At 66.6% G+C, this 15,184-nt stretch overlaps 4 protein-coding genes across 4 annotated transcripts; 1 reads left to right on the forward strand and 3 right to left on the reverse strand.

Annotated features, from left to right (window-relative positions):
• Nucleotides 1-3,651: 3,651 nt before the first annotated feature.
• EMIHUDRAFT_197980 (hypothetical protein) lies at nt 3,652-4,455 on the forward strand (the record flags this gene model as incomplete). Its single annotated transcript, XM_005761880.1, has 2 exons — nt 3,652-3,783; nt 4,144-4,455. 2 exons carry the CDS (start codon nt 3,652-3,654, stop codon nt 4,453-4,455), a joined length of 444 nt encoding a protein of 147 aa, XP_005761937.1.
• Nucleotides 4,456-4,820: 365 nt separating this feature from the next.
• EMIHUDRAFT_96767 (hypothetical protein) lies at nt 4,821-7,558 on the reverse strand (the record flags this gene model as incomplete). The annotated part of the gene is made up of 8 exons (XM_005761881.1): nt 4,821-5,330; nt 5,374-5,580; nt 6,090-6,342; nt 6,390-6,515; nt 6,554-6,675; nt 6,749-6,908; nt 7,030-7,097; nt 7,265-7,558. 8 exons carry the CDS (start codon nt 7,556-7,558, stop codon nt 4,821-4,823), a joined length of 1,740 nt encoding a protein of 579 aa, XP_005761938.1.
• Nucleotides 7,559-10,815: 3,257 nt separating this feature from the next.
• Nucleotides 10,816-11,357, reverse strand: EMIHUDRAFT_44365 (hypothetical protein; the record flags this gene model as incomplete). Its single annotated transcript, XM_005761882.1, has 2 exons — nt 10,816-10,924; nt 10,996-11,357. Coding segments are annotated over 2 exons (471 nt in total), but the record flags the coding sequence as incomplete, so codon positions are not given.
• A 1,072-nt stretch (nt 11,358-12,429) lies between these two features.
• Nucleotides 12,430-13,961, reverse strand: EMIHUDRAFT_197985 (hypothetical protein; the record flags this gene model as incomplete). The annotated part of the gene is made up of 3 exons (XM_005761883.1): nt 12,430-12,619; nt 12,712-12,935; nt 13,056-13,961. The coding sequence occupies 3 exons, from the start codon at nt 13,959-13,961 to the stop codon at nt 12,430-12,432; spliced, it is 1,320 nt and encodes a 439-aa protein (XP_005761940.1).
• Between the last annotated feature and the right edge of the window lie 1,223 nt (nt 13,962-15,184).

The raw sequence follows: 15,184 nt of genomic DNA on the forward strand, positions 1-15,184 counted from the left end.
CAAGGGAGGGATGGGAGGACGGCACGCCGCCCCCCCACAGGGATTTTAAGGGGGGGGGGGGGGGGTTAACCCTGCCCGGCCCCTTGGGGGAGTTTTTCTCCGTCCGAGGAACAAAAATTTTTTTTTTCCCCCGACCCTAGGGCCGGGGGGGGGGGGCCCGGGCATTAAGGGGGGGGCCCTTTGCGAAAAAAAATCGGGGGGGGGGCATTCCCCCATTTTTTTTGGAAGGAACACGTTTTGCCGCCCCCCCCCGGGGGGCCCCCTTTTGTTTGTATGGGGGGCCTATTCCGAAAAGCCCCCCCCCCCAGGGAATTCCCCACACGGGGGGGGCGTCCCCGATGAATTTTTACCGGTTCCGGCGGTTCCGCGGTTCCCCCCCTCAAAGGCCAAACATCAAAAATCCCCCCTCTTTAGGGGGTTTCGGGAGGGGGGGGGCCCCCCCCCCCCCCCCCTGCATGCATCCCCGGGTGAGTGCCTTCCCCCCCCCCCACACCCACACATTGGGCCCACCGCCCGCCGCACAACACGCAACACACAAGGTGCAACCCCCCCCCCCCCTCCCCCACACCGCACACGCCACACCACCACAACACACAACACACAACACACAACAAGTCCTCGTCTTTTCTCCTGTCATATAAAGTACATACTTACGTTCTTTTCTTCGTCAGCGCCTTGTTAGTGCCAGCGCGCGCCAGTCCCGTGCCCAGTGTCGTGCGAGCGACGTTTTTAAATTCTTTTCTTGCACATTTTACTTGACTCTGTGTTACATGTACTTCGAGGATGCACGCGCAGCGAGGCCGCCAGCAAGCGGCGCACCGCGATGGCGCAGCCGCGACCCCGTTCGGCAGCTTGCGGCAGCTCGACTTGCGGCAGCTCGGGCGACTTGCGGCAGCTCGGGCGCTCGGAAATGACAGCCGTGCGGCACTTCCCGCGCCTGAGGGCAGCAGAATCGTCTTTAAGGGCGTCAAGGGCTCGTACAAGTACATTAACGGGACGTTCGGTGACGGGCGATACGACGACCGGCGGCAGCGTAGCCGCAGCTCATCGCGTGACCGGCACAGCCGGCAGCGTCACAGCCGCAGCTCCAGCCAAGAGCGTCGCCGGCGGCGGCATCGGCGCGACCGGAGCCGGAGCCGGAGCCGGAGCCGGAGCCGGAGCCCCGCGAGGCGTGAGCGGCCCCCGGAGGAGCGCGCGCGTCACAGGGTGCACCAGTCCTGGCCGCAGCCACCTGCCGAAGGGCGGCACTGGCACCGGCCACCGCCACCACCACCGCAGCAACCACCGCCGCCGCCGCCGCCGCCGCCGCCGCCGCTCGCCGAGCAGCTCTCTGACCGCGCGGGGCATCTTGCCGCCTCGCGAAACACGAGCACGGACCGGGGGGGAGGAAGGGAGCCATGGCGGCACTGGCAGCAGCAGCAGCCACCGCCGCCGCAGCAGCCGCCGCAGCAGCCGCCGCCACCACCGCTGCAGTCGCCTCCGCCTCCGCCGCCGCCGCCGCTGCGGCCGCCGCCGCCGCCACCACCGCCGCAGCAGACGCCAGAACAGCGGCAGCCACAGGTGTGGATCGATGCGGCGGCGGCAGGAGTAGGTGCCGCGGAGAGGACGCGAGATTGGCAGACACAACCGTCTCTTAATGAGCGGATGCGGCGTGGTTTCTCGTCTTCGCGGCCGGGGTTTCTCGCCAGCACGCCCGCGGCGCCGGCGCGGGGCGCGATGTCCCCGAGCCAGTCGGGCAGGTTCGGCCTCGGCGTTCGCGGCCGCAACGCAGCAGTCAAGCAGTGGTGCAAGGAGGTCAATGTTGGCACCTGGCAGTCCGGCGAGGCCACGGTCCACTTCGAAGAGGACGTCTTCAGCTGGACCACCAAGCGGGAGGTGCCGGGCTGCGGCTTTATCACCCTCAAGCTCAAGACGTCGAGCATCCATGAGGCGGTCTTTGACAAGCGGAGCAACGTGCTCAAGATCCGCGGCTTTGTGGAGGTTCCGATGGACAAGCTCGACCGCTGGTACGATCCCTTTTCCAGCCCTGGTACGCCCCTCATTGCCACACACCTTGCGCGCACCACACGCGGCCCACTTCCTGCCCGCCCGTCTGTTGCAGGCTCGCCCAAGGGCTACCTCTGCCTCAAGTTCCAAAACTACGCGGAGTTCACCGAGGTGGTCAAGGCGGTGCCGCGGCTCAAGGCGAGGGTCACCTTCCAGAACGGCACTCTCCCAGTAGTCAAGCAGTGGTGCAAGGAGATCAAGGTCGGGACGTGGCAGTCCGGCGAGGCCACGGTCAGCTTCGCAGAGGACGTCTTCAGCTGGACCACCAAGCGGGAGGTGCCGGGCCTCGGCCACATCACTCTCAAGATGAAGACGTCGAGCATCACCTCTGCGATCTTTGACAAGCGGAGCAATGTGCTCAAGGTCCGCGGTGTGGTGGATGTGCCGATGGACATGCTCGACGACTACTACGACCCCTTCTCCTACCCCGGTGCGCGGCTCCCAAGCCACGGACCTGCGCTCGCCACCTCTTTCGCACACATTCCGCCGCCCTTCACTGCAGGCTCGCCCACGGGCTACCTCTCCCTGACCTTCACCAACATCAACAACTTTCTCGAGGTGATCCGGGCGGTGCCGCGGCTCAAGGCGAAGACCTCCTTCGAGAGCGGCGCTCTCGGCGGCAGCAGCGCAGCTAGCCGAGCCGGAGGGAGCGGCGCTCTCGGCGGCAGCAGCGCAGCTAGCCGAGCCGGAGGGAGCGGCGCTCTTGGCGGCAGCAGCGCAGCTAGCCGAGCCGGAGGGAGCGGCGCTCGCAGCGCCGCCGCCGCCGGGCTCGAGGCGCGGGCGGCAAGCCGTCCCTCGAGGCTCCCGCCCGCCCGCGAGCGCGCGCCCCCGCAAACGGACGAGGTCCAGTTGGTGAGCGAACGATCTCGCGCCGAGATCGTTGATGAGCGGAACGCAGTTGGGTTTGCCACCATCGCGATCGATCTCACCGTGGACGACGAACCGGCAGCGGAGGCGGAGGCGGGAGCGGGGACAGAAGCTGAGGGCGAGGCAGGGGCGGCGGCGGATGGTCAGGCGGGCTCGGAGATGGAGGGGGGGGAGGGGGAGGAGGGGGGGGAGGGGGAGGAGGTGGAGGAGGTGGAGGAGGGGGGGGAGGAAGACGCGACGGAGAAGCAGGCGGCGCCGCTCGCCGCCGTGACGCCCTCCTCCACGGACGTCCTCGCCGCCGCCGCCGCCGCGCCCAGCCAGGCGGTGCGGCGGGCGGCGGCGCTGATGGCGGCGGCTGTCGGGGCTCCGCCCCGCCCCCCTTCTCTCTTTGATGGGTCCACGCTCAGCCCGGGCGGGGAGGAGCGCGACGCGGTGGCAGAGCTTGCCGGTTCCACCGCTGCTCCCGCCTCTGCCACCTCTGCCTCTGCCACCTCTGCCTCTGCCACCTCTGCCACCACTGCCCCTGCTGCTGCGCCGACCTCGACCGAGCTCTACACAGGAGCAGAGAGAGGTCCCGCTCCCGCCACCGCGGCGACGGCGGCGGCAGCGGACGACGACGACGACGACGACGACGACGACGAGGAGGAGGAGGAGGCGGAGGAGGAGGAGGAGACGGGCTGCAGGATCCGCTCAACAGTGCTCCCCGCGGGCACACGCGTGCGGTTCCGGTGGGAGACCATGAGCGGGGAGAGGGAGTGGTACGCCGGCGTGGTCACGAGCTACTCCTCGCGGCGTGGGCACTGCGTCGCGTACGAGAACGGCGAGTTTCGGAACGAGGACTTGGACGACTGGGACGCGAGCGATTTTGAGGTCGTCGGCGGCGTTGCCTCCGCTTTCTTGGCCAGCTCGGCAGAGAGGGCTGCGAGGGGCCCGGCTGGCGCCACCTCCAGTACCTCCCCAACCCCTGCCGCCTCCTCCGTCGCCGACCCCTTCCCCGCCACCGCCACCGCCGCACCCGTCCGTCGAGTCAGCGCGCAGGACACGCCCCGCAAAAGGCGGCGGCCCGTGGTGCGCGACGACAGCAGCGAGGACGAGGGCGAGGGCGGGAAGGAGTTGCGGGCAGCGGTGACGGTGGCGGCGGCGCCGACAAGCAGCGAGGGCGGGGTGGGGGGCTGCGAGCTGGCCGCTGCGGCCGCGGCGCCGCTGGAGGAGCTTCTCGCGGTGGTGCAGCGGCTGAAGGACGACGACGCGCCCAAGACGGAGGTGCGCCTAGGCGGTGGATGGGCTGTGCTGTGGGTCCCACGCGCGAACAAGAGCAAAACGCCCGGCGACTGGTACGCCTACCGGCGCGACGATCCCAACCGCCTTTACCGCTCTCAGCGCGAGCTGTTGAGAGCGCTGCCCGTCGGTCGCGGCTGCATAGACTCTAATGACCGAGGCGCCAACGGCGACAGCGCCAGCGAGATCTCCGACGTCGACTCTGGCAACGTTGACCAGCGCAACATCGTGACGGGCAGGCGCCACCGCGCTGCAGCCAACTAGATGCTTTCGACGTCACCGACTCCACCTCGCGGCGTCGCGTGTGCGTTGTGAGTTTTTGCATGTGCATGTGCGTGCGCGCATGAGATGTACGATGTCAACCATGCGTGCACCTTCGCGTACGGTCTTGGGTTTTGTGTCGCGATGTCTCTTATACACACCGGCGTGTCAGTAAGTCTAGCATATACGGGTGGCGTATCGTATGTGCATGTGTAATATATGCGCGAGGCGCGGAAAGGTGGGGCAGGGGGAGACAGACATAAAAAGCCGTACAGGGAGCCGACAGCCGAGGCATTAGCGCGGTGTGTCAGAGAGTGAAATGGCACTAGCCATAGGCATAGCTTAGCCTATAATTTGCTATCCGAGCCTCACACCGCACCTCCTCTCAGCGCACTGTCTCGAGCACCGCTCGCGAGCACGCGGCGGGCTACTGCGCGCGCAACGCCGAGCAATTGCTGGTGCGTCCGGTGGGTCTCTTCCTTGTGGCAGAAGACTTCGATCAGCGAGAGGGAGCCGCCCGCGAGCGCCGCGCCGTAGGCTGCCTCGAACGCCTCCGCCGTCGAGGCGGCGGCGTACGGCAGCCCAAAGCCGCGGCAGACAGAGTCGAAACTGTGGGTGTGGGGCGTGTCGAAATACGGCGTAAAGACCTGGTGTGAGGCGATTGGCAGGTAGTGGAAGATACCGCCGCCGCCATTGTTGAGAATGACCACCGTCAGGGGCGGCGCCGCCGCGGCGAGCGCGGGCAGCGCCGATAGGTCGTGCAGCGCCGCCACGTCGCCGACAAGGCAAGTGCACCCCCCCTGTGGGCTGGCCAGCGCGGCGCCCAATGCCGCGTGCAAGATGCCGTCGATGCCGCTCGCGCCGCGGTTGGAGAGCACCTGGGTTGGCGCACAGGGTCGGGGCACTATGTCGCGCGTAGACCTCGGCTAGGGAAGGGCGCGGATTGGGCTTGGAGCGCGCCTCCGGCGCGACGGCGCAATACATGTCGAGGTGGCGGATCGGCAGCGAGCTCGAGCAGAAGAGAAAGTGCCTAGCGCCCCCGCCGCGGCTGCCGGCTGGGTCTGCGCGGGTGCCCGTCGCAGCCTCCCGCCGCGCCAGCACGGCGCAGACGTGACGCGCCACCCACGCCTCCGCACACGTACTAGTACACGTGCCGGGCGGGGGTTCGGCCCCCTCGCGGACTGCCGGCGCCAGCGCCTCGTCGAGGGCGGCGTCGAGGGCGGCGGACGCGCTGGCGAGGGCGAGCAGGGGCTGGGGCGTCGCCTCTGGTGCGCGTGGCGGCAGTACGGCGGCCAAGGCCATCAGGACAGCGTCGATGCTGCCCTCAACACGATGCGAGACGGAGTGGCTCGGGTCGTGCCTGTGTACGCGCCGTGGACGCGTCGTGGACATGTCGCTCGACCGCGGATCCCATGCGCGCTTCCTCATGAGATCACGAGCATGGCTCTCCCGGTGAGCGCTCAGCGCAATCTCGCTCAGATCTCGGAGCGGTCTCGCCTCTGCCCGTGCGGCTCGACGAGGATGCACGCGCGGCTTCGCGAAGCGACGAAAGCCTGCAGCCTCTTCGAGACGAGCCGCCCGCCTATTCGCCCGGACGGAACCTCCGGCGCCATTCACAGCCGGCAGCTCCACGAGACCGGCCACTCGCCCGCCATCAGAACCACGTCGGGAGGTGCCACCTCCTCTGCGCCGATCAGCAAATCGTACAACGGCACACTGCGGACCGCCGCCGCCGACATTGTCGCCCCCTCCGACTCTCCTGCCGCGCCTGGCTTGCGCAAGCCCGAGTTGATGTCGGCGAGTAGCGGCCAGCCAAGCCGCGCCGCGAGTGCGGCGGCCGCTCGCCGCCCCGCATCGCTCCGCATCGCGCCGGCTACAACCACGCCGCACCTATGCTCGGCTCAACTGCTCGGCTCCGCTCTGAGGCTCACGCTCACCCACGGCACCCTCCGCCCGCGCCACGCCTCGCTCCGGCGAGCAGCGCGGCGAGCGGCGCCACCACCTCCTCGCCCGGCGGGCCCTCTGCAGTCGAGTAGACGGTGAAGGGCGAGCTGGAGGCGAGCCTGTTTCAAGCTGATGCGTGTGGAGACTCGCTGTTCACAACTCTCGGTAGGCGAGAGGCGCGGGAGGCCAGGAGGCGACACGAGGGGCCTCGAGCAGCGCCGCTGGCCACGCCGCGGCGGAGGGCGCCAGCGGCTCGCGGTACTGGAGGTTGAGCTGCACCTATGGGACGGGCCGCCTGCCTGGTCACGCTTGTGCCGTAGACTTTTCCGGCTCGCGGTGACGAGGCTTGGACCGGCCCCTGCGGCTGCCGTAGCGTGCATGCGGCAGCATACGCGGCGTCGGCGAGCCAAGCGACCAGTGGCTCCGACTCCGCGGGCGGAGGCACATCCTTGAACCAGCGCAGCGGGCCCAGCATCCCCACCTGTGCCACCGTCTGGTTGGCGCCCGTGTCCCTTTGGCAGCGGGAGGATCTCACGGTCAGGAAGAATTTGCGTGTGCAGCATTCCATCCGTGGGCTCGTGAGTGCTCATGAGGCCGCGTGCGTGCCGCGGCCGCGTGCTGCACGCCGCGCACTGCATCCGCCGTAGCGGATGCGTCACAGGGGCTACGGGCGTCAGCATCTCTAGTGGCGCGCCGCAGCTCTGCAGGACGGTCGGCAGTCAGCAGGAGGAGAGGTACACGGTCAGCGGCGGCCTGTAGTGAGGAAGACGCGGGAGGGCCCGGAGGTGTGGACCGGAGCGGGCGGTGGCGGCAGCGAGGCTGGCGGCGGCGGCGAGGCTGGCGGCTGGCAGCGGGGCGCTCAGCACACCTCGACGGTTGCGGGAAGCAGATTGGCGACGGCGGTGCCGGAGGTTACGACGACGGCGGCGGGCCGGCCGCTTGCACGTGCGAACCCGATAGCGGCGAATCCGGCTCCGCGCTCGTCCGTCACCATCGTGTGCGGCACGCTGCTGGCGGCGACAGCGGCGGTCAGCGCGGAGCAGCGCGAACCGGGGCAGAGGAAGACGTGCCCGAGGCCGCCGCGGCGTAGCTCTTCGAGCAGCACCGCCGAGTAAACCGCGTTGAGGTTCGGCAGAGAGAGCAAGCGGTCGGTGAACGACATCAAATTCGGAGAGTGTGCTTCCCCCCCCCCCCCCCCCCCCCGACGAGACCTCGAAGGAAAGAGGCGCACATGTGCATGTGTACCCTGGAGGTACTTCCAGCCTGCTGTGGGAACAGTTGAACGCTGCTCGCCAAGGCTCGCCCCAGCAGGCGTGACCTGCCTCAGCAGTGCCAGGTCGGCCAGACTCGCCCCCCCTCCCCCTCCCACTCACACTCACACTCACACTCACCCTCACCCTCACCCTCACCCTCACCCTCACCCTCACCCTCACCCTCACCCTCACCCTCACCCTCACCCTCACCCCCTCCCCCTCCCACCCGCACCCTCCCCCTCTCCCTCTCCCTCACCCTCACGCTCACCCTCTGTGTATCAGCCTGTGATCAGATCCATGCGATCTCGGATATTTTTTGTAGGCACCGTAACACCAAAAACTACTATGTCTTGCAGTGAAAAGTAATCCGAGCACGCCCGCGGCCGCAATGAATTAAAAGGGGCGGTTTTCGAGGGGGGATCTGGAGAATCTGGGAATCTGCTCACCACGGACCCCCGCCTCATCGAAAAACTTTTCACTGCAAGACATAGTACTTTTTTAAGGTGCTCTACAAGCTAGGCACAAAAGATATGGCATTGCAGGCCATTTAGGGCCCCTTAGACGGTCACTGAGTAGGCCAAAATCCCCACTGGGCGTGGAGCATCACATTTCTTTGCTACTCCGCTGCGCCGACCCCGTTCGACGACGCTTGCTGCTGCAACTGGATACACCCCGCATGGCCCTACTCGCGGCGGCATTTGTAGCCATCATCTTGGTCGCGGCCTACTACTTTTACCGGCGCCGGCAGCAGCAGCAGATGAAGTACGCGATCTTGAGCATGTACGAGGAGGCCGACAAGCCGTTTCAGCCGCTGGAGCACGCGCCGTCGGAGGGTGCGCTAGAGTCGGAGTCGCTCATCAGTCCTGCGCGCCCGGGACGGCCCTCCCTCCAGACAATAGCACCGCCTCCTGGCGCGCAGCTCTCGGCGTTCATTCCTCCGCCCAGCGGCAGTGGTGCGGCGCGGCCTGCAAAGGAGAAGAAACGGCGAGACAAGGCTAAGTCGCTGCGCGGCATGGAGAATGTGAGGACGGTGCAGGCACTCATAAAAGAGGAACTGGGCGACACGGTCTGATCCCGCGAGCGAAGCAGCTCAGGCGGCACCAGCCCCCGGACCCTAACAATTTTTCGCCTTGTGTTGGCATATGTGACCTCATTGCTCATACGACCACTCATGTTTCACTGTGAGCTGTGCGAACTGTCATCTTTTAAACTGAGCGGCAAGCTGCGCGCGCGACGTACTCCGCGCAGTCATATCAGTCCCCAACCTCCAACGCGGCCTGGTGCCGTGGGCTGAGCAGTACAGACGACTGCGAACGTAGCGCCTGCGAGCCCCTTCGGAGGGGCACGGGCGAGAGGCGCGAGGCAACCTCCTTGATGGTGCTCGAGAAGGCCTGCAGCTCCTCGCGCGCCGACTCCTTCTCCGCCACCTCGATGCGCAGCTGGCGCACGGTCGCCTCGAGCTCGCGCAGGGAGCGGCCGACGGCGAAGGATCCAAAGCAACCTGACCCAAGTTGCGCGGCCTCCTCCTCGTCCTCGGTGACCACATCCCCTGGCTCGCTGGACGCGCGGCGCGAGGACGGCAACGACGGCTCCCTCCGCGGCGGCGCGCACAGCGAGTCCTCCTTAATCGCCTCGGTCGCCGCGAGGTCCTCTTGCACCTCCACCTCCGTCTCGTCGCTCTCGAAGTCATCCTCGTACTCCTCGACGCTCGCCAAGCTCGCCTCGCGAAGCGAGGGAGAGGGGTCGCCCCCGCCGCCGCATGCACCGCCGCACAAGCCGCCGGGCACGTTGGGCGGCTTGCGGACCCCGCCGCGAAAGCAGGCATTCCACTCGTCCAGTGAGCGGCTCACGGGCTCCGCCACGGGCGAGGCGAGCGGGGTGGGCGACGGCAGCGCGTCGCCGGTGGGGCGCAGCCGCGACGGCTTTCTCAACGCTGTCGGGAGAGGCGGGGACGTCGACTGTGACGAGGCGAGATGCAGAGCGTGCGGAGGGAAGGACTGCGGCGCTGGTTGCGGGGGTTGCGGCGCTGGCGGCGGCGCGGCTGGCGGCGGTAGCGGCCGCGGCGGAGGGATCGAGATCGACACTTGGGACGTCGGCGAAGGATCCTGCGAGGATCGCGGCTGCAGCGACGGTGGCTGCCGACGTTTCGACGGCTGAGAGGAATGGAAAGGCCCTGCAGACGTTTCGGGCGGCAACGGTGGCCTTTGCGATGGGTTCCTTGCCTCGGCCTCCTGTGAGGACGACACCGTTCCGTTGGAGATGCCGAGCTCCATGGTACGTTTTGCCTGCTGCAGCTGTGACATTTGCTCCTGTAGGGCGCGCTGCCTCCGCTCGATCTCTGCCAGCCGTTCCAGAGGCGTCATCGCGTGCGGCAGCCCCAAGTCCGCCTCGCCGCTCGACCCCCCAGCGCCGCCAGAGCACGGCGCCTCTGACCTCACCACCGCGACGGGATTGTGTGGCGGCGGCGCACCTGCTGCAGTTCCTGGCAGCGCGAGTCCCTGGGAAGGGAGCTCGCCGCTCGTCGCCCGCCGGCGCATCCTCGGAGCCGCCGCCCTCGCACGGGGCCCATGCGCTGTCGCCGGACGGACGGGCCGCTCGTGCGACGGCTGCCGCACCTGCGCGCGGGCCGCCGCGGGCGAAGTCTGCGGCCTCTCCGGCCCAGTTGCCGGGGCCGCTGCGGCGTCGGCGGCATTGTTGCCCAGAGGAGCGCGGCGTGCTTGTCGCGGGTCTTGCTGCCGCTCTGCAGGCGGGCGGATCGGGGACCGCTTCGTCGCGTGCTGAGCCCGGTTGGCCGGCGGCGGGACACCAATCTGCGCTTCCTCCACGAAAGCCTGCATGCGCGCCTGCACGACATCGTACTCGAGCAGCTCCGGTAGCGAAGGCCGTTCGAGCGGGTCCTTGGTCAGCATCGCTGCAGAGAGCTCCTCGAGCTGAGCCTAAGGCTCATATGGCACGCTCAGCGCAACGCGGCGCTCAGGTGTTGCAAGGAGTTCCCTCCAGCGCCGTACCACGGCGGTGCTGCGGCGCAGCGGCGCGATCCGAGGCGCGTGTTCGTACAAGATCTTCTGCGCGAGCGCCTATGGCCGCTCCGGATTGCTGCGTGACGTGATTGCATTGGCTCGCAACAAATTGCCGTCCGCGCGATCACCGGGAACGTCTTTGCTTCGTAAGGATGGGCGAGGGTGCACATCTCGTAGAAGATTACCCCGAGCGCCCACACGTCCGAGGCGTGGCCGTAGGGCGAATTGTTAAGTAGCTCGGGTGAGAGGTAGTACCTGTCGACGGCGTGGCGAGTGAAGAGCGCGCCTCTTCTCAGTGGTTGAGCAGCTCAGACGAGGGCTCGCACGGCGTCCCCACAAACGTCTTGGCGAGTTCGGTCGTCGCAGATAGGACGCGCGACACGCCAAAGTCTCCCAGCTTGACGATGCCGAGGGCGGTCAAGAAAACGTTGGCCGTCTTGAGGTCACGGTGCAGGATGCGCTTCGAGTGGAGATACTGCAGCGCCAGCGCCATCTGCACAAACCAATCGAGGAGCCTCGCGTCCGGCAGCATGACACGCTCTTCGCGAGCCTGGTTCAGGCGATGCTCGAGGTCGCCGCCGTCACAGTATTGCATGAGGAGGTAAAGCTTTGTCCGTGAGGACAGCGTGTCGATGTACGCCACGATGTTTGGGTGGTTGAGCGACTTGAGCAGCTCCGCCTCCTGCAGGCGGAAAAGGTCAACATGCCCACGAGGGGCGACGCGGCCGGGGCCGTGCCGGTTTTGCAGGTGTGCTTCCTTTTGGCTTGGCAGGCGCCTCTAACCTCTCTGTGACTGCTATCTCCCATAGCACTACCGAAGATGCCTGCAACGCTGACTGCCGCTCCTGTGGGCAGTCCGGGCGGTAGAGGTGCAGGTTGGGACGGCGGTTGGGGCAGCAAGACCGGTGAGGGGGTGGCAAGGGCGTCGAGGGCTGCGAGGGTCGCGAATTGGCAGGGGTGGCTGTTTCGGGGGGCGTGAAGGATGACAGTGGTGGTGAGGGACTGGCGAGGGCGAGCCTTGTCCGACAGTGAGCGCAGCAGCATGCGCTTCATCACACAGGGCCGACCTGACCCTTTCTCTTCGCACCTGTCGACAGAGACAGGACCAAGGTGTCGTCGCCACCCCGACGGTGCTGTGTGTGGATGGGCTGGGCTAGTCCTGCAGCAGAGCTTTTCAAGCGTTCTAGTCAGGGGTGGGCTTGCCGCACAGGTACACGGAGCCATAGGTGCCTTGCCCCAATTTACGCAGGATGGCGTAGCGCTCCATTGTGGCGCCTATGACCGTGCCGCGCGATCGCACGTCTTGGCATGAGCCAACGCTCGATGTTCTCACAATGTAACCACCACCCGGCCCAAAAGAAAAAGAAATTTCGTTGTAGTTTCATGGAGATGCCTGCTCAGCTGCGCCGAGCAGCGAGAGCAAGGGAGCGGCAGGCGGCGGCGCCGTCGCAGGACGAGGCAGAGGAGAGCGACGCGACAGAGGAAGAAGCGACAAGGGAGACCACGACGAGAAGGGGGCGACCGCGAGGTGGCACGAAGGTTGAAGCGAGAATCGGAGAAGGACTGCGAAGAGAGATAGGAAGAGGCGGACGCCCAAGGGTGGGCGACGGCTAGCACCACACTCCTCTCCTTAAAATCCCTGTGTGGTGGCGGCGTGCCGTCCTCCCATCCCTCCCTTGGGTTGTCCGTTCTCTTTTACTTTTTCTTTCTTTCCTGCTCAGCGATCGGGAGGGTGGGAGGAATCGAGTCCGCAACCCAAGTCACCTCACTATGTCGCACGCAAATGGCCCACGGTACCGGAAGCGCCGCACGATCTGAATGTGCGGGCTCATGCCCCCCGCCTCCAGCCTCCGGCCTGACACCGGGCGATGACTCTTTCTAAGGTTGGCTGGGTCCCTGCTCCCGTTACCCGGGTTGTGCGAGACGGCCGCGCGCCACAGCGCGGTGTACCTGACAGGAATGGGTGGAGACCGGCGTCGGGGGCAGCCACGGAGAGAATGGCCACAGCCGTCTTTCGGGCGGGTTTCTCTCAGAGGCGACACCTCGGCACGCCGTAGCGCTCGCGCATCTCTTCGCGCTGCCATGCATGGTCGCAGACGGCGACGCGCTGCAGCGCCACCCGGCCGGCACCGCCCATTACCACCTCCATGTCCACCTCGTAGCGGTAGTTGTGCAGCACGCGCGCGCGAGACGCGGCCGCTACCCGAACAAAGCTCGCCCGCCGACTGAGCGCGCGGCGCGCCTCGTCAATGACACCGGCTGGCACCTTGGACACATCGACGGGGGCGTCGCAGCCGTCATCGAGCTCGCTGCTGTCGGCGACGCATGGCCGTGTCGGGCTCTGCGCCACCGCCGCCGCCGCCGCCGCCGCATCATCAAGGCTCACGTCGATGACTTGCAGCCGGCAACTGCCACACCGGACTCTGCGCGGCCGCCCCTCCGCCTCGTACGACACCTGCCGGATGCCGTCCGTCGCCATCGCGGCCTGCGGGCTATCCAACCGCCGCTGGAGAAGTGCGATATTGCGCGTCTCATGCAGCAGCGCCGCCGTGTCCTCCACGCGCACCGCTGCTGTCGAGTGCTTGCACTGTTGGCAGTGCTCATGCACCATGCACGCGTCGAGGTTCTTGCCTTGGCGGGGAACCAGCCCGCACCACCGCAGCCGGCCGAAGAGCTCATTGTCCTCGTGGCCCCACCCCCAAAAGGCGTTTGAGAAGCCGTTCACTGCGCGGTAGACGGACGCCGCGATGACGAGTACTCCACCGGTGTACGACTTTGGGTGCAGCACACGCGGCGTAGCACCCGGAAACAAGTAGTAGCCGGAGATGGCGCCAGCGCAGCTCGCGTTATCCACCGCAGGCACGCGATCGACGTCGTGCACCGCCAGATAGTCCAGCCTCTCCCCTCGGCTCAGCAGCTCAAAGCCAATGTTGGCAAGTGCGCCGCGGTTGAAGGGTGCACTGCCAGTCTGGTTTACCAGCAGGACCCGCGCGGCAGCACCGGCTCCGACGGAACCACCGCCACTGCCAGCGTGACAGATGCCGCCCCGCGCGCTCGACCGCTCGCAGAAGTGGCTCAGTGTCGCGTGAGTTGCCAGGCCGCCGCCGCGGTAAGGCACGATAACACCCAAACGGTGCGTTGTGCGATGCGCCGCTGCCGGGGCGGCGCACTCGGGCCGCGGTGGCACACGCGCGCAGCCGCCGAGGAAGTGTGCCTCGTAAAAGCTGCAGCCAGGCGAGATGTAGTTGAAGGCGGTTAATGTGCCGCCGCCACATAGCCCGAGCCAGGCCATTGTCGCGTGTCGTTGGCGGCGGGCGCTCTCTCCGCTGATACAATAAAGAATTTCAAAAAATTTTGAAACGGGACTGGCGACAACCCCACGGACCCTGTCGTGTGGGTGAACCCTGCCCAGCCCCCCTCCGTGTCGCGATGCGCTCCCCGCTCCCGTTCCCCTGTGTCCCTGATCGTCCTTACAAGATCCTGCTCGTGTGCAGGTGGGGACCCTGTCCTTCTCCCGCCCCTCGTATGGCGTGCGCGTTTTATTTATTTATTTACAACCCCACGGGACTGGCGCGCACTGGTAAATGAAATCGACAAGGCAAGGGAGGGATGGGAGGACGGCACGCCGCCACCACACGGGATTTTAAACAAAGAAAGAAAGGAGAACAACCCAGGGAGGGATGGGAGGACGGCGGATTAAAAACAGTGCGCCAGCTTGTTAAGGTTCTCCGGGCCAGTTGGGGGGGGCAAACCCTTCCCGGCCCCTAGGACCCCAGGTAAGGCCCAGGTGTGGCCTAGGGCATCAGAAGGGACCAAGAGGAGTCCAGTCTGAGCCATAGAGCCCATGTCTTTGCCCCCGAAGGTCGCGTTCAAATGCCCGGAACGGCCGTCTCAGTGGTGTCCGGCCGGCGCGATCACCGAGCTGTGACGCTCAGGGAAGACTGATGAGGTGCTAGTTTCTTTGCCCAGGGCTGGCCTTCCCCCCCAGGCTGGATCAGCTGAGCAAGGTTTGGGGAGAATCCTATCGAAGGATCTTCAGATATTTTGACGGATGACCGAAAATGGGCAAAAACGGGGTGATTTTGGTCATCCGTCAAAATATCTGAAGATCCTACTATAGGATTCTCCCCAAACCTTGCTCAGCTGATCCAGCCTGGGGGGAAGGCCAGCCCTGGGCAAAGAAACTAGCACCTCATCAGTCTTCCCTGAGCGTCACAGCTCGGTGATCGCGCCGGCCGGACACCACTGAGACGGCCGTTCCGGGCATTTGAACGCGACCTTCGGGGGCAAAGACATGGGCTCTATGGCTCAGACTGGACTCCTCTTGGTCCCTTCTGATGCCCTAGGCCACACCTGGGCCTTACCTGGGGTCCTAGGGGCCGGGAAGGGTTTGCCCCCCCCAACTGGCCCGGAGAACCTTAAATTCTTTCCCGCCCGGCCCCGGCGGCAGGTGGCGTGGCGCCGCCCGAAGCACCGCCCGCGGTGGCCGGTGGGGCGTTCGAATGACAGAGTGAC

The sequence above is a fragment of the Emiliania huxleyi genome, assembly GCF_000372725.1.
Source record: "Emiliania huxleyi CCMP1516 unplaced genomic scaffold EMIHUscaffold_7, whole genome shotgun sequence".
In the NCBI taxonomy this organism is placed as follows: Eukaryota; Haptophyta; order Isochrysidales; family Noelaerhabdaceae; genus Emiliania; species Emiliania huxleyi.